The following is a 23,664-nucleotide window of genomic DNA, read 5'->3' on the forward strand; positions in this document are numbered from 1 at the left end:
TTCCATAAACTCAGAGCTTACTACCTCAAACTGCGAAGTAGTCCTTTGGATTTAAATAACTGGACTTTGCGGATGAATCATGTTTTCACTGTCAATTTTGATTGGGCCTTTACTGAGCCAGATTTATGTGATATATCATGCTCCAACATATTATATATTATATGGCTTAGATTGCAATATACAGTCATTCATCATTTGTCTGTTAAAGATTATGAAGTTGCAGTGGAACATAGGGATACAATAGATAAGAAAAAATAAACAGAAATCTACAATGCAAACACACTCTTACCGTAGATTCAATAGACGGCTAACCAGTGACAGTGACGCACAAATGCATACCAGCTGCGATAGTTTTAAGTGGGGAACACTATTGGATCAACTTGAAATCAGGATAAGCTTGACCGAGATATGGTTAGGATAAGTTGAAGTCCTGATATTTAGGAGCTATCTAAATATCGTTGTTGTTATCGTTTAAGGTTTTGGTTTTATAAATATGGTGACATCGAGTTGTGATACACCATAAGTTGTGGAGCTTTAGTTTTGAGTCTAATTTTCTAAAGCTTGAAGTAAGTTAATAAGAGAGTAATTCTTATTGAAGTTTGGTTTGAGTTCTTAAGTCTTGTCTAATCGTTTTTCAACACTTGGTATCAGAGCTTGTAGGACTCGATCCAAGCGAAAGACAAGATGGGAGATTTATCTACGGTTGTGTTGAAACCAAAGGATGGTGGACCTTCCATGTTCAGCTGTCCAATGTTGACTGCAGTTAACTATACGGTGTGGGCAATAAGGATGAAGGTGTTGCTCAAACTGCATGATGTGTGGGAAGCTATTGAGGAAGAATCTACCGATGCTGTGAAAAATAATACTGCGATTGCAGTACTCTTTCAATCCATTCCAGAAACCCTTATACTGGAGGTGGGAGAACTCGATACTGCGAAGAAGGTTTGGGAGGCAGTAAAGTCGAGGCATATGGGGGCAGAAAGAGTACGTGAGGCACGTCTACAAACTCTCGTGTCTGAGTTTGATAGACTAAGAATGAAGGATGATGAGAAAGTGGATGATTTCGTGGGGAGGATATCAGCAATTTCCTCAAAATCTACTGCACTTGGTGAGAAGATAGAAGAGACCAGGATGGTGAAGAAGTTCATTTCAAGCCTTCCGAGAGGCAAGTATATTCACATTGTTGCTTCCCTTGAGCAAGTACTTGATCTAAAGACTACGAGTTTTGAAGAGATTGTTGGACGTATTAAAACATTTGAAGAACGAGTTGCGCTTGATGATGATGAGACACAAGAAAGTCAGAAACTTATGTATGCGAATTCAGACTCTCACTCTACCTCAAACCAAGAAATCCAAGGAACATATCGTGGAAGAGGACATGGAGGAAGGTACTACAACATGGGTAGAAGAAGAGGAAGATATGGCGGAAGAGGTTACGGTGAAACAGATTTGTCGAAAATAACATGTTTTCGTTGCGACAAAACTGGACATTACGCATCTACATGTCCTGATCGTCTCTTAAAACTACAGGAAGCAACTGAATCCAAAGAGAAGGAGGACGACACAACAGAGGCTGAAGAATTGATGGTAAATGAGGTGGTATATTTGAACGAGAAGAATGTACTACCGCAGAAATTTGAAAGTAACTCAGAGAACGTGTGATATTTGGACAACGGAGCGAGTAATCACATGACGGGGAATAGGAGCTACTTCAAAACAATCAACGAGTCAATAACAGGAAAGGTGAGGTTTGGAGACGACTCACGTATAGACATTAAAGGAAAGGGCTCGATCATCTTCCATAGCAAAGATGGAGTGAAGAGAATCATAGCTGATGTTTACTTCATTCCTAAGCTCAGAAGCAATATTATTAGCCTTGGACAAGCTACAGAGCACGGCTGTGAAGTTCTAACGAGAGATAACCTGCTTACGCTAAAGGACAAAGATGGAAGGGTCATAGCGAAGGCGCAGAGGTCACCAAATCGACTTTACAAAGTTCACATTAGTAAGGTTGATCTAGTAAGTTGCCTTCAAGCTGCAACGATGAGTGCTTCGAGTCTCTGGCATGCTCGTCTTGGACACATAGGGAGAGATTCCCTGGCAAAAATGATCAAGAATGAATTGGTGATCGGCATACCTAAGGTTGACGTTGAAAAAGACACTTGCTCTCCATGCTTACGAGCCAAACAGATACGGAGATCATTCCCACAAGCTACTAACTACCGAGCTGGAAAGTTACTGGAGTTGATACATGGAGACCTATGCGGTCCTATATCCCCTCAAACACCATCGAGAAGGAGATACATCTTTGTGCTCATAGACGACTATTCTCGCTACATGTGGTCCATTCTGCTGAATGAGAAGGGAGAAGCATTTGAAAAGTTCAAACGTTTTAAAGCAATTGTTGAGAAGGAGACTGAAACAACTATTAAGACGTTCCGAACTCATCGGGGGGGGGGGAGAGTTCACATCGACAGAGTTTACTACATTCTGTCAAGAAGCTGGCATCGTCAGGCATCTCACGGCTCCGTATTCTCCGCAGCAAAATGGCGTGGTAGAAAGACGCAACAGAACCCTAATGGGAATGACGAGAAGTGTGCTTAAAGGCATGGAGTGTCCTAACTACCTATGGGGGGGAAGCTGTTCGTCACTCTATGTATCTCATAAATAGAGTTTCCACACGTGTTCTAGACCTCAAAACGCCATATGAAGTATTGAAGGGTAAGAAGCCTGTTGTCTCTCACATACGCATTTTTGGATGTGTAGGTTATGCCAAGGTCGACACACCACACCTGAAGAAGCTCGAGGATCGATCACGCATGCTTGTGCATCTTGGTACTGAACCGGGAACAAAAGCATACCGGATGTATGATCCAACTTCACAAAAGATAATTGTCAGTAGGGATGTGGTCTTCGATGAAGAAAGAATGTGGAAGTGGACGAATGTTACAGAGGAAAGCAGAGGATCATTCAACTTAACACTCGGAATTTATGGCAACAGAGGAATTGATGCAGTCTTTGGAGAGGAAGGCACAAACGAAGGAGATAACCTCACCGTGGCTCTACCAAGTCAAACTACCAATACTCAAAATGTGGAAGCAGAGGCAGACGCCACAGATGAAGAAGATGTGACAATACTTAGAAGATCCAACAGAGAAAGAAAGAAACCAACATATCTAGATGATTACGTACTTCTAGCTGAACTTGATGGTGAGCGATTACTCTTGAGTGTCAACGATGAGCCATGGGACTACGCTGAGGCAAAGGACAAGAAGGTCTGGTGTGATGCATGTGACGATGAGATAGCCTCCATCGAAAAAAATAAAACATGGGAACTAGTTGACTTGCCTCAAGGAGCAAAACCCATCGGTCTCAAGTGGGTGTTCAAGGTGAAGAGAAACGCTGATGGGAGTATAAACAAGTTCAAGGCGAGGTTGGTTGCAAAGGGATACATACAACGACATGGGTTGGACTTCGATGAGGTGTTTGCATCTGTCGCTCGAATAGAAACTGTGCGGTTCATCATTGCACTGGCTGCGTCAAAGGGATGGCAGGTTCATCATTTAGACGTCAAGACAGCCTTCCTGCACGGCGATCTAAAGGAGGAGGTATTTGTGAGTCAGCCAGATGGCTATGTAGTCAAAGGACAGGAGAAAAAGGTGTATAGACTGCGAAAGGCGCTCTACGGATTGCGACAAGCTCCGAGAGCCTGGAATGAGAAGCTTAACAAGGTTCTTGGAAGCTTGGGTTTTACAAGATGCTCAAAGGAGCTAGCCTTATACCGGAAGCAAGATGGTGATCACATAAGTTTAGTGGCTGTTTACGTTGATGACTTATTGATTACAGGGTCAAGTCTCAGAAGTATTCACGAGTTTAAAGCTGGAATGGCTAAGAACTTTGAGATGAGCGACTTGGGAAAGGTGACTTACTATCTTGGGATTGAGGTAGTTCAACATTCAGAAGGAATTACGCTAAGGCAAGAAAGGTACGCCATGAAAATACTTGAAGACTCGGGGATGAAAGACTGCAATGCTGTTTATGTTCCAATGGACTCGAGCTTGAAGTTGTCTAAAGCAGAAGATGAGAAGAGCGTGGATGAAAAGGAGTACAGAAAGAACATTGGATGTCTGAGATACTTACTCCGTACTCGGCCTGATCTCTCTTTCTCAGTAGGCGTTCTCAGCCGCTATATGCAATCACCAAAGGTGTCACATGAGGCGGCACTGAAGGTAGTTCTGCGGTATATAAAGGGAACATGTTCCTACGGTATATGTTTCAAGAGAGCTGAAGAGAGTCGAGTTGTTGGATACAGTGACAGTAGTCACAATGTAGATGAGGATGATGGACGGAGTACAACTGGACATGTGTTCTATTACGCTGATTGTCCAATTACTTGGAGCTCACACAAGCAAGAAACCGTAGCATTGTCATCGTGTGAGGCTGAGTTTATGGCGGCGACTGACGCTGCTAAACAAGCCATTTGGCTTCAAGATCTACTAGGCGAGATACAAGGAGCAGAGTCTGAGAAGGTGATATCTTGCATATTTCCATTATCTTATCCATTCGTCCATGTGCATTTTGATCATATAGACTAGGATTTAGCCATGTTTAGGTTACATTTTGCATACATGAGTCTTTATCAGGTGTTGGAGTGCCACATGGAGTTCTTGGGGACATTTGGATGCATTTGGAGCTCAAAGGAGGTGAAATAGGTGATCATTGGACGAGCAGAGGATGAGAGCGAGGTTCCACAGCGACGTCATGAGGTCGCTCCAAAGCACCTCTCAGAGCGACCTAGCTGGAGCGACCCCGTGAAGTCGCTCGCCATATTCATCCTGTTGGAAGCCCAGAGCGACTTTCCCAGAGCGACGCACCGAGGTCGCTCGCATCTCACACCCCTCTCGGAGCGAGCTCCCAAAGCGACATCCCGAGGTCGCTCGCGTCTCTATGGCGAGACGACACGAAGCGAAGCCCGGAGCGACCTCTCAGAGCGACCCACTGAGGTCGCTCCCGAAGGCCGGAGTGACTTGTCGGAGCGACATGCCAAGGTCGCTCCGCATCTATTGTTGGGTCGATTTCTATTTTACTTAAGGCCCTTTTGGACATTTCATTATGCACGTTTTACATTTCTAAAACCTATTTTTTAAACATCTTTGGTAGCCACCAGGCAGAGGATCTTTTGATCTATTGAGAAATACACAAAAACTCTCTTGAGAAGTTCATCTCTTGGATTTTGATTGTTATGTTCTTGTGTTATTGTTGATTTTCTTGTCTATTTCTCTACATGATTAATCTGAAATCCAATATGGGTTTAAGAGGAATCAAGGAGATTAGTGAGTAATCACCTTTTGAATTCATGGGTTAGGGAGATCAAGGGTGATTAGGTTAGTTCTAGGATGTTTTAGTGTAGATCATTCTTGTTCCTTGCTAGTAGAGTATTCATAATGCATCTTCTGAGTTGGCCACTCAAAAGTTGATCAATAGACATTTCCCACCCAAAAGGTGTTTGACGAAATGCCTGAGACAACTCTCCTAGGCTTTTAGTATACTTTGCCAAAGACATTTGTTGTTAAAGGTGCTAAGATAGCTAATAGACTTGTTAGTAATGATTGCTTTCATATTATTCAACCAAAGACATTTGATGTTTGAGATATGTTAGCAAATGAGCATTCATCTAGACATAGAGTTTGCTTAGAATTGTGTCTAGACTTAAGGTTGATAGTTTGATTGATCATTTGCCATCCTTAGTTCGATACTTGATCACCCAAGGTCTAATCCCTATGCCCATGAGTTCTCTTTTCCCTTAGTCAAGAAAGTATCATTTTGTTATTGCTTTCTAGTTTTAGTCATAGCTTAAAACCCATCTAAATCATTGGTTGCACTTAGATTAAGTGAGTACTTGCATTCTCATTGCTTTGATATCCCTCAGAACTGGTTCGACAATCACTATACTACAACATTTGTCTTAGGAGCCTCGAAAACTCTTAACATAAGAAGGTTGCTATCATGATCGATAATAAGTCAGCATTAGCATTGACAAAGAACCATGTGTTCCATGGACGTAGCAAGCACATTCACCGGCGTTACCACTTCATCCGCGAATGTGTAGACAACGAGCTGATTGAAGTACATCACGTGGCTGGGACTATGCAAAGAGCTGACATACTGACCAAACCGTTGGGAAGATTGAAGTTCAGAGAAATGAGAAAACTCATAGGAGTAGAGGATGTGACAAAGAAGGATTTCAAGATGATGGGGGAGAATGTTGGATCAACTTGAAATCAAGATAAGCTTGACCGAGATATGGTTAGGATAAGTTGAAATCCTGATATTTAGGAGCTATCTAAATATCGTTGTTGTATTTAGGAGCTATCTAAATATCGTTGTTGTTATCGTTTAAGGTTTTGGTTTTATAAATATGGTGACATCGAGTTGTGATACACCATAAGTTGTGGAGCTTTAGTTTTGAGTCTAATTTTCTAAAGCTTGAAGTAAGTTAATAAGAGAGTAATTCTTATTGAAGTTTGGTTTGAGTTCTTAAGTCTTGTCTAATTGTTTTTCAACACACACAACACAAGTTGGAAAGACAACGAGAGGGAATTTGCGACAAGCCTCTATACCAGCTGCCTCGGTTAGATCAGGCTTATCAACTCCATGTCCGACTTTGATGTTCCAGTCAAAACGTTTTACAGTATTTGTCAGTGACACTTCAACCAATACCAATGCTAATCTGATTGAAGAAGAAGAAGAAGAAGAAGAAGAAGAAGAAGTTGAGCTTGAAATGGGTTAGTTGGAATAAGAGTTAATGGGCTCACGAAATAGGCCCAAATAAGAGAATGAATATAAGGTTAGATTCCAGAGATTTTTGAGCCTATAGGAGTTGTTGGAGGTTGTTAGAGTCTAAGCTTGGGATGTTACTTGTGTAAGTGAGTCTAAGAAGTAGAAGTAAAAGGTCACCAATGTGTCTAAGTAATGATGGCTTCTAAGAAGACTAATATAAGAATGAATGTGTATGTGATGTTGAAATGTACGAGAAACTGAATGAAAAAGAGTGTTGAGAAAAACATGTTCTTGCACAAGAAAGATAAAACAGAGTATACAAACAAAAAAGAGACAAATCTGAATAGTTCAGCAAATATACGCAACTGTTAACTTTTCTTTCGACTCATGATCTTGTAATCTGTGTGATATCCTAACATGTCTTGTACACAGCTTCCATCATCTCTGGGTCTTCAGGATATACCCTCACTACATGTCTTCTGGTAAGGATCAGTGTCTGGCAACTTGGCAAGGCTGGTACCCATTCGTATATTTACAATGAATCGGCTCAGCTCGGTACTTAATTCATTTGATTGGATACTTTTGGTTCTAAACTGGCCTAAACTGTACCACCTTCCGATCTCCACGTCTACCTAGGATATCCACAAGTACAGCAGTTAATTAACTAGGTTTCAGCACTAAATATAGCATTTTACTTAAATTCATTAGACCATCTTCAATGGTTTACTCTATTTTTTTCTCTACAATAGAGTAACTCTATAATAGAGTTGGATGTTGCTCCAATGGTACTCTATTTTAAAGTGAAAAATAGAGTGATGAACAAAAAATAAAAAAGTTACTCTATAAATGGAGTAAAAAATAGGTTTACACTATTATAGAGTAGAAAATAGAGTACCGTTGGAGCAACTCTATTTTAGAGAGAAAAATAGAGTGAGGTTGGAGATGCCCTTAAAAAAAGAAGCCAGCAATATAACAACATACAATCTTTTGTGTTTTATTAAAAGCCATCTGATCGATCAAATGGTAGACGGTGAAAACAAGGCAGAAAGCACATGACGTTATTAAAGAAAAAAGTCATGTAAAAGATAAAACATTTGCCAAAGTCTTTAAAGACGGATCTGATCCACGAACATAGAAGTCATGTACTCCTTAATTTTTCCTTGGGGATCTGTGTAACCTTCGTATCCATTGTAGCAGACGTGGATCATGCGTGCAAGATCAATGACTGCCTTAAGAACACAGTGTCGCACACCAGTTATTGTCAAGAACTCTTCATTTATTATCTTATCAGCCTCTCCAACCATTATATTAAGCTCCCTAAAAGCTTCATTTTCGGAAACTCCATATTGCTTCATATAACAGCTAACAGCATTGGTGACGTATCCTCTACTAATGTCATCCTAATTAAAATAGTGTATGTGTAAGTCGGGATGATAGATAGAACAAGAAAGTATACATACCCGATATGTGAAGAAATGGTTTACGCATATGTACCTGGAAACCAATTATATCATCCATAAGACGACCTTTGACACATAAAGATTGGACGATTTTTGGTCTGGACTTCAGCCATTCAAAAGCTTCTTTTGCAGCCATCTTTCCCTTAGACATGTATCGACTTGCCAAAGTCGCATACACTGCGACTTCCACCTCACCAACTTCCATGTACTCCTCAAAGCTAGGCACGTGATAAACTAGGCCCCATTTTGCGAGATCAAAGTTGGCTTTCACATGTGTCTTGAACTGCATGCTCAATAATATAGATCTGCGTTACGTTACAACACTAAATGTAGTTTTCTAAAGTTATTTTGAAATAATGATAAACGCATGACCTTTCTTTTCCTTGAAATATAATCCTGCGAGTTCAGTTGAAAGTTATTCCAAAGCCATATGACCGTTTGTTTTGAAACACCAATACTTTCATTAAATAAAAGAGCTTAAAGCCCAGAAGATTCAAAGTTTGCAAGGCAGATCTTTGCTAGGACATTTGCAGGCCCATTTGAGTTTCTAGGGACGAAAGAGAAAAAGCAGAAAGTAAACGAAGACGCGAGGCCGGCGATGTCCGACAGAACTCCGTGGAGTTCCGATGAACCTCGATTCCGGTTGATTGCTCTAACGAGCACTTGAGAATCTGAGCGTACCCAGATATGAGTGAGATTGAGAGATCGCCTGTTGGAGAGCCTCCCTAACAGCTAAGGTTTCTGCAAGAAGTGGGGAGGAGACATGCGTCTGAAGTTTCGATCCCCTGTTTACTTCCAAGGTAGATGGGGATGTGAAGATCCAGCTGATTCCTACTGTAGTTGAATCCGATTTCCAAGTCGCATCTGTGTTACATCAGATGGCAGAGCTCGTTTCAATCGAGAGATGCGGAAGTGTGTTGGTAGCTGCTCCTCTTATCAATTTAGGTTTTTGGGCAACTCCTTAGCTGGATAGATTGTTTTGTTGAAGGTCTCCTGTGGTGATATATCCTATTTTGGAAGAGGAGTTGATTGCGGGTACACAAGATAGACCAACAGATAGACCAACAAAGCCAGAGATTTATGGAGACGCCATACGGTGGAAGGTTCTTCTTCCTCTGTGAGCCTACCAGGAGGGCTCGAAAGGAGTTGAGGGCATTGTAGTCCAGATAGTCCTCCCAGGGTCCTAGGGTCCAAACTTCTTGTGCAAAGCGGCAATGGAAGAGGGCGTGTAGAGTGATCTCCTGACAATTGCACTGAATGCAATTCGTATTCGACGAGACTCCACGCCGTGTTAAGTTTTCACCTGTAGGGAGTGAATCTTGAGCCGCTTTCCACAGGAACATCTTTAGCTCCAAAGCCATATGACAGTATATTGATATACTACTAATAATAAAAAGATGAGCCCTTTGTCTTGGGGAGATAGTGATGCAAGTTGGCAACCAAAGGCAATAACAAATGTTCTGGAAAAACAAATGTACGAGGAATATTTGGTGTGTGTGGTGTTTGTGGCTTAACTTACTGCTAGTTACAAATATGAATATGTTTGTTTGTATTATTAATATATCATCAAATAAAATATTTTCTCTCTATCTCTCTTACTCTAGGTTTTTTTCATTTTCTAGTAATTAATTTAGGGTAATTCTCTCAAATAGTTTTTTTTCAAAAAAATTATGTCACAAAAAGAGCCCTCAAAAAATAAAATGACTAAAATAGTCTTTTTATTTTGAAAATTTTAATTTTAATTTTTTATTTTTAAAAATTTGAACTCATCCCAAAACTCAGTCCCAAAACCCAACATTTAACTCTAAATCCTAAGTCTTAGATGAGTTAACCCTAAAGGTATAAATGCATATTTACCCTTGCATAAAAACATCTTTTGATCATTTTTCTCTTTGAAAATCTACTTTTGTGAAAATAAACTAAAAAGGCTATCTAGAAGAATTTCTGATTTTTTTATGATTTTTTTTTTTTTTGCACAAATAGGAAGAGAAAAACTAGGAAAACAACGATTAATAGCTTGTGAAGATATTATGATCTCCAAAAGGATATTTGAAGAAAAAAAATGAGAGACAAAATGAATAAATGAAAAATGTGAATTTGTATTTCCTTAAGCTATTATGAAAAACGTGATTTTTCCCATAACAAGTTAAACAATATTCCTATCTTATCAATTTTTGCATGGATGTCATTTATTAAATGAAAGATATATTTTATTTTAAATTTTAGAGTTAGACTTAAATTTTGTAAAATTATATATCCACATATATCTCCTACAAAATAATGTTTTATGTAACATTTAAATTAAGGATAAAACTGGAATCATGAAAATTGTTGATACTATATATTTTTAAGAATAATATGTCACATCACAGTATTTTTCAAAATTGTTTTTCATTGACAAATTAGCACAATTATTAAGGAAAAAATAATTAGTCAGATTAGTTTAGTTTCTTAAGCGTATTACCCTTGATTGTTATATGCATGCTTATGTCCACGACTTAATCATACCAATACAGAAGATAGTTTGATTGCTTTACCACTTCCTTTGAGGCGCTCACGTTGTATGATCTTCCTTGTGGCCAAAGTTCTCTTTCAAACTCTTCGAAAGTATCTATCATAAAGTTCAACACGAATTTCAATAATCAGGCTGTTTATCCATGGTATGCTCGTGAGCCCACCTGTACAACATCTTCAGCATCATCATCATCATCATCACTATAATAATCATTGTTTACTTAATTTTTTGATACCTTTCCAAGCTATTAGCGAGGCCTTCAGCTTCAGGAAGAGATGCATATCTGTCAAATGTGTCATCTAGAAGCACTAAAATGGTGAAGTACTTAACCATTATAATCCTTGCACGTGATAGTTGTGGCTCAAAGCACATCGCTTGTACAAAGAAATGATTTTCGACGATTCTGTGTCTGAAGTAAGGTGGTAGCTTGGATTCAAACTCTAGATCATTGTACCATCTTGCATCCAAAGTTATAGGTATTTGATTAGAATAGTTTCTGTAAAGAATTGTAATTCAAGTCCATATAAATACCATTAATGTGAAGATATGTTACATACTCTGTAAGGATTTTGAGTTCGTTAAGGTATTGGAGCTGTACTAACTTGAAACTGATTTTAGCGAACTTGAGTAGCATCTCGTCATGATCTTTTTCTTGTTCATAGAATGAGATATACTCCACTGGGAATAACATCTCCATATTTCAGTGCTGAGGTAGAGTAAGAGCATTTCGAATACGTACTGAGAGATGAGGCGGGCACGTTCCATCAGCAGCCAGTGACTCCAAGTGTCTCGATGTAAATATCAATGCTTCGTCCATTATATAATCTTTTGTCGTCCGCAAATAAGCAGCTTCATACAAGCTCAACATACCCTTGGCATCTCCGACAAGAGATTCTTTGAAATTTCCGTTGTCCTTTGTTTGTCCTTTGTGAATCTCCTGAATACATCTATTAATCAAAATGGATCAATTTGTTACACTTTAAATAGTTATAGACAACAAACACTTCTATGAGTAGAATCAAAAGCCTAGCTAGGTAAGAGTCTCGTTTACCGGAAGATATATGGTGACCGTATCGTATCTCCTAAAAACCCAGAAGATGATTGACACTGTGTACAAGTCATTTTCACCTTCTATCATCTCCTCTTTCTTTTCGAAACCTTCTTTTAGAGTCTCATCTATCTCGTCCTCAAAGTGATGTGCAAGGCCAAGGCTCACCAACAAATATATCATAAGAAGTCTCTTCTTTGCTGAATCGATCCCTTGGTAAGACATGAGCGCCTTCTTCACTTTTGGCTTTAGTACATCGATTTCTTTCCTAAGCGCATCAATTTCCTACAAGTAAAACATGCACGCATGTGTTCACCTTCTCTAATCAGTGTCCGCCATCAGCTTAGAGCGTGTAAATCATACTAGTACTTTAGGGGCCACAAGCTCTAAAAATCTGTTGTAGTATAATGAATTAATAATCCTTGCTCTTCTATCCTTCTATGAGTGTCATTGGTTCAAATATTCCGTCCTACACATTTTCTAATTTTTCCTTTTATATTACGGATCGGCCGTTAAATATTATTTTCTTGGCTTGGAGCCACCAGCTCTGTCTCTACTCTATATACCTGATGATCAGGGTATATTTATAAATATATATATATATACACACACAGTATTAGAGCCAGACCAATGATTTGATGGAACACATAATTAATAATAATATTATACCAATATAATAAAAGTAGATAATTTATTAATAACTATAATGAACTGTTAATAACAATAGAAAAACAACTAAAAACTGTGAAAAATAATAATTACAAAAAATTTCTCCATTTCATGACAAATTTCAAAATGTAATTTCTAAAATTATATCAGTTATAATAATGAACTACTACAGATAATACTAATTAGAACATATATACAAAAGTATCCTTCAAATTTACATGTATATATATATATATATATAACAATATGTCAATATTATACATAATTTTTTTGTGGTTATCATACCATAAAGAACTATACTCTAAAATATTAAAGAAACTGAATGGAGTGTTATTATTTGAATATAATTAGAATTATTCATTTATTAACAGTTGCAAATGCCTACTATCAATTATGAAATGTGCTTTAGAAAAAGCTGAAAACTCAATATGAAAATGTGATAGAAAGACTATGGAAAATAAAGAAAAGAAAAGATATGCTAGCAAGAAAAAAATATTAACAATAAAACAAAAGTAGGAAAATGCTACCACAATAGCTAAAGAGAGATGCAATACAAGTAAACGTGTCAAACAGAACATTAATTTTACTGGAAAAAATATAAAGTGGAAGCTTCGAACTCTGTAGGAGCTGAAATTAACTAAAGGTATATCTTTACCATTTTCTGTCAAGATATGTGAATTTATTTTCAAGGAAATAGCAAAAGATACGAGAGATCTTGAATCTAAAACTGCTAAATAAGTAAAATTCTATTTAAGAGTCTTAAAACACTAAAAAGATCCTTAAATATATGATTAAGGTTTAATCTAGTTCTAAATTAAAGAAAAGATTAAAGCTAAGAAGTGAAGAAATATCAGTGAGTTAGGTCCACCAATTGTAAATTTTATAAAGTAGCTGGGGGCACATGCCCCCCAACTCTATAGACCCGCCCATGGATAATACCAGCAGTGGCGAAGCCACATGCACCCATGTGCACCTACTAATTTTTCAATCCCCTATATATTATTTGTGAAACATTACAACTTCTTTTTGTAGCTACGTGTCATCACTAGGATGATTCTTAGAATTATTAAAGAAATGGGTTGGTCCATCTAATTATATAATAAGCTTTTTATTAAACTAACCATAAATTCATTATTAATGTCATTTATTATTTCCTTAAATAAAGATTACGGAATTGCCTAATGTGGGTAAAGTATATATGACAATTAATGATTTTAAATAATAAAGATCTGATAAAAAATGTATCTTCTATCAAATTTGTTTAATTTAAAACTATTAAAATAATTTTAAAAAAACACAATAACCATATTATAAAAATTATATTTTTTACATTTTGAATTTTAAAAAATGACTATAAATTACTAAAACTATTAAAAGTCTCACATTCAAATTTTGCGATCCAAGGTTTAAAATTTTTGTTATGACAAAATACAAATGATTACAAAATCATATAAGTAAAAGTCTAATTTAATTAATCATTAAGATTTAAAATATATATGTATATATATCATTCTAAATTAAACTATAAACCATATTGAATAAATAAATATTTTAGTTTCAAAATTTACTTTGAATAATTTTTTTGATAAAAGTTTTGAACTAACATTGATAAATTTTTTTAAATTATCAATTACTAAAATTATTAATCACACAATAAAAATTTTGTTATCAGTAATTTAAAGTTTTTGCTATTAAAAATACACATGATAAAAAAACATATGAGTAGAAAACATCATTTAAAAAAAATAAAAAAATAAAATAGACATTAATATTAAAAATATATTATGTATGTTAATATCATTTAAATTTAATTACATATCCTATCACAATTTTTTTAAAAAATGTTTGGATTAATAAAATTGATTTATACGTTCGCACCAATTTAATTATATATGTAATAGTTACTGACTTTTAATTATTCAATATATATTTATTATTTCATAATATGTAAGAACATATAATACATAAAATAATTTATATATATAATGTTTATCCCGCGCAAGGCGCGGGTCTTAATCTAGTTTTTGTTATTTTGGTACGTAAAATGAAAGAAACTTATTAGAAAACTATTTTTATTACATCAAATGTTAAATATATTTTATGCACCCATAAAATTCGCCCATTAACATACTTACGGAGACATCGACAAAAATAGAGTGAAACTGATCAGTCCATGGAGAAGGTAGCAATTCCTTAAACGTGCGATTGCTTTCTTGATCATCACAAGTCATGGAAGTAGTTGCCTTCAAACGAACAAACTTTGGAGGCTTAGTGGGAACCGACATCAGCGGAAAGCAAGAGAGTTTGTTTACTGGAAACAAGTTGTGATTTGGAGAAGGAAGAAAGACTTGAGATCCATGTTTTGGCCCAAAACTGCTATGGATTTCATTTTCACTACCATTGATATGTAACACATCACACATGTTCATTATCAAATTTACAGGCACGGGGTAATTGTTCATCCGACCACAAATTCATGATTCTCACATAAGACATATGTAAATAAAATTTATTTAAAACAAAAATAGTACGCTTTGAAAAAAAAAACAAGAACAAAAAACAAAATAGTATGCATATGATCGTATGATTAAGGCACGTGCACCACATACCAACTAAAAGAGGGCACTTCGGACAACACCAACAGAAGGTACGTGACATACGGGTTACATGCACAAATAAAAGAATATATCACATATCTCAGTATGCATGCACAAACAGACAAACTGGGACATGCATACTACAGATGTGAATATGTGATACTGACTGACACATCACATTTTAAGCCGAAATATGCCCTCTTATTAACTGTCAGACAAAAAACTACAAATATCCCTTAAGAACTGTACAAAAATAAGTTTAATAGTACTCTCAAAAAATAAATACTGCATATAGAGTACACCGCTAACTTTTTTATAACGATATAAAACTAATGAAACTCTATGTTTTACATTTCAGTATAATATCAATCGTCATTAGTCCGTCAAAGATTATGAAGTTGCAATGCAGAGATATTTTTTTGTAACATGTTAAAATGTTATATTGTTCTTACAGATAACAGGTATACAACATAGATAACAAAAGAAAACAGAAATCTTTTTTTTTTTGGGTCAAAAGAAAACAGAAATCTATAATTCAAAGTCACTCTTACATTAATAGAGTCAAGAGACGGGTAACAAAAACGACCAGGAGTTGCAGAAAAAGTTTAAATGGGGAACACAACAGAAGTTGGAAAGACAATAAGAGGGTATTTGCAACATGCCTCTATACCAGCTGCCTCGGCTAGATCAAGCTTATCAACTCCATGTGGTCCGACCTGGACTCTCCAGTCAAACCGTTTCACAAGGTTTGCTACTGTCACTTCAACCAATACCAATGCCAATCTGATTGCAGGACATAGTCTTCTACCTGATCCAAAGGGAATAAATTTATAATCTTGTCCTTGAAAATCCAAAGATGAATTTAAATGTCTCTCTGGCTTAAATTCTTCTGCATCTGGTCCCCATGTTGCATTATCTCGTTGGATTGCCCACGCATTAATCATCACCTGTATTGGAATTTCTTACAAAGTTATTAGTTTTAACATTAATTTTGTAAAAAATAGTAGTATTAATATTTGGGTATATGGTTTTATAAGACCTAATATAGAACGATAATATTTTGCTTCAGTATTTACAATTATTTTTAAAGACTGAAATATTATATTGTATTACAGTAAAACCTCTATAAATTAATAATGTTGGGACTTTCAAATTTTATTAATTTATAGAAATATTAATTTACAAAAATTTCTTTTTTAGATTTTTTTTTTCTATTTTTGAATATTTTATCAATAAAATAAGAAAATATTTGATTTTATCATATATAAATTATTAAAATTTTGAATTTTGACTTTCATATTATTTTTTATCTTTTTTGGGGTATATTTTTATGTTCTTAGAATTGTTATGTGGTTTTCGATATAATTTTACTAAATATTATCAAAATATATTAAAATATTAAGAAAAATAGTAGTATTTTCATTGTGAATATAAAACCAACAATATAATGTTTAGTTTGTACTTATATAAATACATATAGAGATAGATTATTAATTATGATTTTAATTGGACTATATATTTACATGGGAGTTTTAAAAATATTATTATCTTATTATTTTATCGATTTGTGTCATATTTTACACCGGTCCAAGTTGGGACCGAGAAAATTTATTAATTTATAGAGATTATAAATTTATCGAGTATTAATTTATAGAGGTTCTACTGTAGTTTGCACTAAGAAAATATACACCTTACAATATTATTTGCAAAATATCCTTTTTTTTTTGTCATTTGTGTTACAATTTCCAAAATAATCAATTAATGGTGGTCCAGAGAATTATACTCCCTCCCTTTCAAAATGATCTATGTTTTAGAAAAAAAAAAATTTCTACAAGATTCATATTTTACTTTTTCAAAGTATGTAATAATAGTAATTGTAAATTTTAAAAACATTAATTGTATTTACTGAACTTTGATTTATTAAAAATCATAGGAAATAGCTAACACGGAAAACAATACATTTATTATCAAAATTTTATGTGTTTTCTTAATAAGTGTGAAAACTTTAGAATATACTCCTTCCGTTTCATAAAGAATGTCACTTTGACATTTTTCACACATATTAAGAAAATGATTGAATTGGATTTAAGTTTTTATTAATTACACATATTCAACCAATAGTATTTTAGATAAATAAAATTATTTATAAAATCAATGCATTTTTAATTAATATTGAGCTGAAAGTTGTATTGGAATTCTAAAATGACACTCTTTTTATAACAATAAAAATGTTAAAATGACACTTAATATGAAACAGAGAGAGTATATCATTTTGAAACGGAAGGAGTATTATTTGATAAAAAATAATTTTATGTTTTCTTCTTTTAAAAGTAAATACTATAAAAAATTTATGTTTCGCAGGATTAATGGGAGCAAGAAACACAAGGGCGTTTAACACCACTTCACTCGGAAGTTGAAGCCCTTATCTGGGCAATGGAATGCATGAAGAACTTAAGGCAGTATCAGGTTACGTTTGCAACACATTGTTCTCAATTGGTGAAGATGGTTTCGGAATCAGAAAAATGACCAGTATTTGCAAGTTATTTGGAAGACATCAAGATTCTGAAGAGAAGTTTCAATTACTCAGAGCTCATTAATATATCCCAGACACTTAATACAAGGGCGGACAATCTTGCATAGAGTGCTAGGCAGCAATGTAATACGCAACACGTATATAAAGATGTTACCTGTGTGCCTGCAGCAATGTCATATCCTCTTAATCTGACATCTTCGCTTAATAGTCGGGGTACTATTATTGAAAGTGGCGGATGTAAACGAAGTGTCTCCTTGATTATAGCATTTAAGTAGTTCATCTTCTCAACATCTTCCTCATTTACACATGAATTATGCGCTGAAACGGAACAAATCTCGTCTCGAAGCTTTTTCACACATTCTGGATGTCTCACAAGCTCTGTCAATGTCCATTCTAGTAGTGACGAAGTTGTTGCTGTTCCCCCTATGAACATGTCCTTAAAAAAAAGATAAATATGTTGATTTTACACAGTGGTTTTAAATGATTCATTCATAATATTACATGATAAAATATTTAAATGTGTCTTACCAAAATGATGAGTTTTATGTTGCTTCTATCAAAAACGAAGGGCGTCGTCTGCTCTCTTTGAATCGATAACAACGTATCAACAAAACCTGATCTTTTTTTATCTACATCTAAATCATGTTCTTGCACCACCTTTTCCAGAAAGTCATCGAATGTTTTACTTACTTCTTCTGCTTTACCGTCCAATCTGCGGATCCAATCTATCCATGCCAAACTAGGAATGTATTCCGCTACAGGGAATGAGCCAAATACCCGAGAAAATGTCCTCACTACGGTCTTGATATCGACTGTGCCTTCGTCACTACTATATTTTCTTCCCAAGGCAACTTTACTCATTACATCGCTTGTTAGGGTGATAAAAAATTGGCTAAGGTTTACTGTAGAAGAAGATGAACTTGCTTTCTCCAACTTTTCCATCAGAATATTAATCTCTTCTTCTCTCTCTTTGTCAAAGGACCGAACCATTTTGTTGGTCAGAAGATGCACTATGCATAAACTCTGCATCCAAATGAGTTAAAGGCGACATTAGGATATATCATTAATAGGTTATTTCTACGTATTCTATATAAAATTAAAACTCTATAATTTAATGTTTGATAAAATAATAAAACAATCTATAAATAAATTTTATTGATTCCAATTTATCCCAATTCAATATATGACATAATTTGATAAAATGATAAATTTTAGAAAAAATTTTTGCTAAGAAAATGTGGTTTTTCCTCTTTGTCAGAAACCCAATCATTATAAATAATCTATTGAAACCAAACGGCGGAGGGACTACTAGACACTCCTTTACCACTATGTCAACAGCTTGTTGGTAATTTTAGATATGCATACGTAAATATATGATCTCATTAAAATTATAAATAAATAATTAATATTTCTAAATTATATATTTAATATTCATAATGAATTTTATCTCAATATTTTTACAAAATAAAAATATTTTGATTTTTTTATTATTATATTATATTAAAACACCTTTATATTATAAAGTACATATTTGTTTACTCCAAATTATCATAAAAATAATATAAAGACTAAATTTAATTTTAATATAAACCGTGAAAATAGTTGTCTTTTTTATTTTAATATAAACTATGTAAATATAAAAACTTGTAAATTAATGATTCTATAATTTATTATCTCTTATATATATTAAAAGAGAATCATTATAACATTTTACCTATGACATGTGTCGTTACTAGAATACTTCTTAAAGTTTCTAGAGAAATATGTTGGTCCACTAAACATATATTTTATACTTTTCATTAAATTAACCATTAAATTAATTCACAATCTACAATTATTATTTTTTTATTTCCTTAAATAAAATCTACGGAATAAGCAAAAGTGAATAAAATATATATTTGATTAATGATTTTAATGATTAAAATTTGATAACAATTTACATATCTTTCATTATTTATAATTATATATTATTAAAATAAATTAAACAATCATATTAACCATATAATAAAATTTAGTTTTTTCGTATATGTTATATTTTGAATTTTTAAAACGGTTATAAATTACGAAATTTGTTAAAATTCTCACATTGTAAATTTTATGATCTATAGTTTAAATTTTTTATTATAATAAAATAAATAAAAAATCATATGAGTAAAAATAACATTTAATAGATATTTAGATTAATATATATAGGGCGAATGGGCAAAGTTAGTATTAAACAATTATTAGAATATACATTTCATTCCGCGCATGTGCGCGGATAATCACCTAGTAATATTATATTCCTAACATTATTATTTATAGATTTTAGATCATATGGATAACAAAGAACGATTTATGAGTTGTGAGGAATTGTCGTTGTGGATATATTTGTTCGTTGGCCACATTAGATTATGTGACAAGAAAAACTTGACTTTTTAGTTTCTAAATTTTTTTTTGATTATAAATTTAGTTTCTAGAGATAACATATATTAGATTGAGTTTAGACATTAAATTTTACGGTTATCAGAAAAGAATTAGAAAAGTGAAAACCTTCATATTCCTCCAATATTCGCCATAGGGGGCAAAGACAATATCTCGCCCACCTTTCATAACTTTCTCCATAGCTTTGGTTATAGGGCGGTTGGCGAATATACGATCGTGTGTTTTCATAACGTCATGAGCTATTTCAGCAGAGGAGACCACAAGGACGGGGACACGGCTGGTGGATGATGGGAAGCCGCCACGGAGACGGTGGTGGGTTAGGTTTGGTGGTGGTTGTTCGTTTGAAGAGTCGTTTTAGGAAGAGAAAGGCCAATAAGGTGGCTAGACATAGAGAAATTAAGATCATCTCCATTTCGTATTTTGAATGTTAATAGTGATTTGTGGATCTGATCGTGCTCACGACTATTTATTTTATTGGGGGAGGATCCCTTACCTGGCATATAATATTGTTGTACTAACATAATATTTGGATATCAGTTTTATCTTTGTACGTAAACAGAACAAAGCAGGACATCAATATTGCAATTGTTTCTATATAAAAGCAGAGAATTAACTTTGTAAAATAATAAAATCTGTTTTAATTATCCTATATGATATATATTATTATATGCTTAGATAATTCATAATATATAAATTTATAATATAATATTTTATAATTCATAGAAATTAAAACTGAAAATGTTTAAAATGAAATTAGATCATCTACCAAAAAATAAGAACATTCCACACAAAAACTAATAGTTGTTGACTTATTTTAATTCTCTTCTTTTTATTATTGGGTGAAAGGGCATAATATTTGTTTTTAGTGTAATTAACTTAATCTTTTTTATAAAACTTATTATTGACTTCATCTCCCATAAAAGGAAACATATCAGTTTAGATATCCTCATCGCGTTTTTTTTTGTACACAACCACATAACTTTCATTAAAATTAAACCGGACCGGTAAGGGTCTGATTCAAACCAAAGTCAGAGAGAGATTGTTTTGCTAGTGAGTCCTCAAAGCTCAAAACATCTCGACGACAAAACCTAAAGGAGACAGAATCAAAGAAATTGGAAAGGAGATAGATATCCGATATGATTCCGTGTAGATCGGAAAAACTTGATCCTTCTTCAATTGCCGTCACCAATTGCAGAGAATCTATTTCGAACAACACACACTTCAAACGGAGTGCGATAGCATGTTCCATCGCTGCGCGAATTGCTAGTCCTTCAGCCACGAGGGACGAGATCACACGCGCAATAGATCGACTATGAGAGCTAAATCTCTCATTCTGACTTCCGTAGAAACTCCAAGCTAGACCAGCTGCTTGAAGCTCTTCCTTCCACGCTGCATCTGACCTGAAGATCACTTCAAATTCACCTCTGCTTCGCGTGCTGTTCTTCCTCTGCGTCTCTGGTATGATCTTCGCCTGCGCCTCTGACAATTCTTTAGCATCAACAATTGCTTTCGTGATCGTTTCTTGTGCAGAGAAATTTGTTTTCTGAAACAGTTTTTGATTTCTTGATGACCAGATAGCCCAAAGAATCCATGGACCAAGGGGTCCTTTTCCAAGATCTGTAGGGGGGAGAGTTGTTGCTTGCAAGAGTATTTTCCATTCCACATCAAAATTGTTCAGAGGCCTTGGCGTGAAGCCACCAGAGAAAGGTACCAATTCCCACACTTTCTGAGCATAGGGGCACTGGAAGAATAGGTGTGAGATGGTTTCCACATTGTCACAATGGGTGCATTTAGAATTTGATAGGATATGCCTTGTTTCTAATCTGTCTCCAACTGGTAGTGCTCCATGTTTAATCTTCCAAATGAATAATTTGAGCTTAGGAGCTGTTTGGATCTTCCAGACATCCTTTAACCATTCCTGTGGGTTGGCAATATCCTGATCTCCAATATCACCCTTAGCTTCTGTAGCTGATAAATATCCTGTCTTTGTAGTATATGATCCTGATTTGTGTTTTAACAACACTTGCTTGTCTTCACCTCCCCATTTTCTGGTCTTGATACTGAGAATATTATCGGCGAGGTGAGGGAAAGATCTTTCAACTCTCTGTTTTTCCCATTCTTTAGTTTCATTAGAGATCAGATCCGAAACTTTAAGATTCACTTCATTCTCCGTTGGTGGTCCTATTGGGCGTTTTCTTTCTGTCATCGAGAGCCAATCATCATTCCAAACTTGGACTCTTTCTCCATTTCCAATGGCCCATCCTAGATGTAGGTTTAGGAGGTCTCTTCCTATTAGGATCCCTAGCCATCCATGAGAGCAGCTAGCTGAGGCCTGGACTTTGAGAAAGTCTTGATCCTCATCGCGTTGTCACTGGACTATTCCCAGTGAAACAAGATAATCTATTAAAAAGGATGGGAAATTTGTTGGATAACCAGAAAGGAAAAATAAAATAAAAGAAACAAAAGTTGATGACAGCAACAACAAAAGTGATTTTTTTTTTCTTCTAAAATTGTCATAAGATCATCAAAATGTAATCGACTTAATCTTGACCATTTACAGTAGAGATGTTAAATCAAATAATATTCAAGAGTTAAATCACTACAATGTTAAATTTGAAATTTATGATGATTATTGGTTTTGAAACATTTGAAAACAGACATGTTGCTACTAGATTACTAGTACCACTATCTGCAAAGCTCTCTCAGCAGCCTGAGAATGGCAATTGGCGCAACAACCTTATGTGTCCTCCCAAGGGCACGCTACTCCGCCTGATGTACACGCCTTATTGCCCTCTGGCTGTTTCCAATATGCAAAATGGATGCAGCATGGTCAAAAGAAACAGGAGCTGCAGGTTTAGGATGGATCTTTGATCCTGGTCATCCAGACATAACAATCTGCCAATCCAAGAGCATTATTTCTGTTTCATCGTCTTTAATGGCTGAAGCACTCGCTATACTCGGAGCAATCTTCTCAGCAAAGCAACGTCTTCTCTCCAAAGTCTGGTTTCGATCTGACTCTCAAAGACTCATCCAAGCTATCAACTTGAAATTCTCAGTTGAGCTTTATGGAGTTCCATTGATATCGAATTTCTATTCTCGTATTTCAGTTTCTCTTTGTTTTCTTTCATTCTTAGAACCGAAAACATGATGGCAACCGAAAACATGATGGCGGGCGGATTCTCTGGCGGGTGTAATCTCTACCTTCTTGTATTAGACTTCAGTTTCTATTAATCAAATGGGTGTTCAAAAAAAAAGAAACATTTAACATGATGAATAAGGATAAAGGGACCACCAGTGCTACATGTCAATTTTTAAAGATTTTTGATATCTTTATATCATTCTAGTTATTTAAAATTAATTCTATAATTATAGATGAAATAATTTATTTTATTTTTATATACAAAAAATTAAGTTTATTTTTAATTTGAATATATCAAAGTAATTATTAATTAGTAAAATAAAGAATTCACTTTATTAAACAAATCATTGTAATGAGTAAAATTGAATGTACTAAATAGAAGAAAAAAAAAACATGATATGCAATGTTAAAAGATAAAAATATGATATCAGAACTTGTAACCCTTGTAGATAGTATTATAGAAAAAAACTCTTATCGACTTCATCTCCCATAAGAGGAA

The 23,664-nt window shown here is 34.8% G+C and overlaps 1 protein-coding gene and 2 pseudogenes across 1 annotated transcript; 1 reads left to right on the forward strand and 2 right to left on the reverse strand.

Moving 5' to 3' along the window:
• Positions 1 to 684: 684 nt before the first annotated feature.
• LOC125596578 lies at positions 685 to 1,662 on the forward strand. Its single transcript, XM_048771673.1, has one exon. It carries the CDS (start codon positions 685 to 687, stop codon positions 1,660 to 1,662), a length of 978 nt encoding a protein of 325 aa, XP_048627630.1.
• A 6,088-nt stretch (positions 1,663 to 7,750) lies between these two features.
• Positions 7,751 to 14,895, reverse strand: LOC106421144 (annotated as a pseudogene).
• A 723-nt stretch (positions 14,896 to 15,618) lies between these two features.
• On the reverse strand, positions 15,619 to 20,630 carry LOC106421115 (annotated as a pseudogene).
• Positions 20,631 to 23,664: the final 3,034 nt, after the last annotated feature.

The sequence above is a fragment of the Brassica napus genome, unplaced genomic scaffold (assembly GCF_020379485.1).
Source record: "Brassica napus cultivar Da-Ae unplaced genomic scaffold, Da-Ae ScsIHWf_1230;HRSCAF=1757, whole genome shotgun sequence".
Lineage (NCBI taxonomy): Eukaryota > Viridiplantae > Streptophyta > Magnoliopsida > Brassicales > Brassicaceae > Brassica > Brassica napus.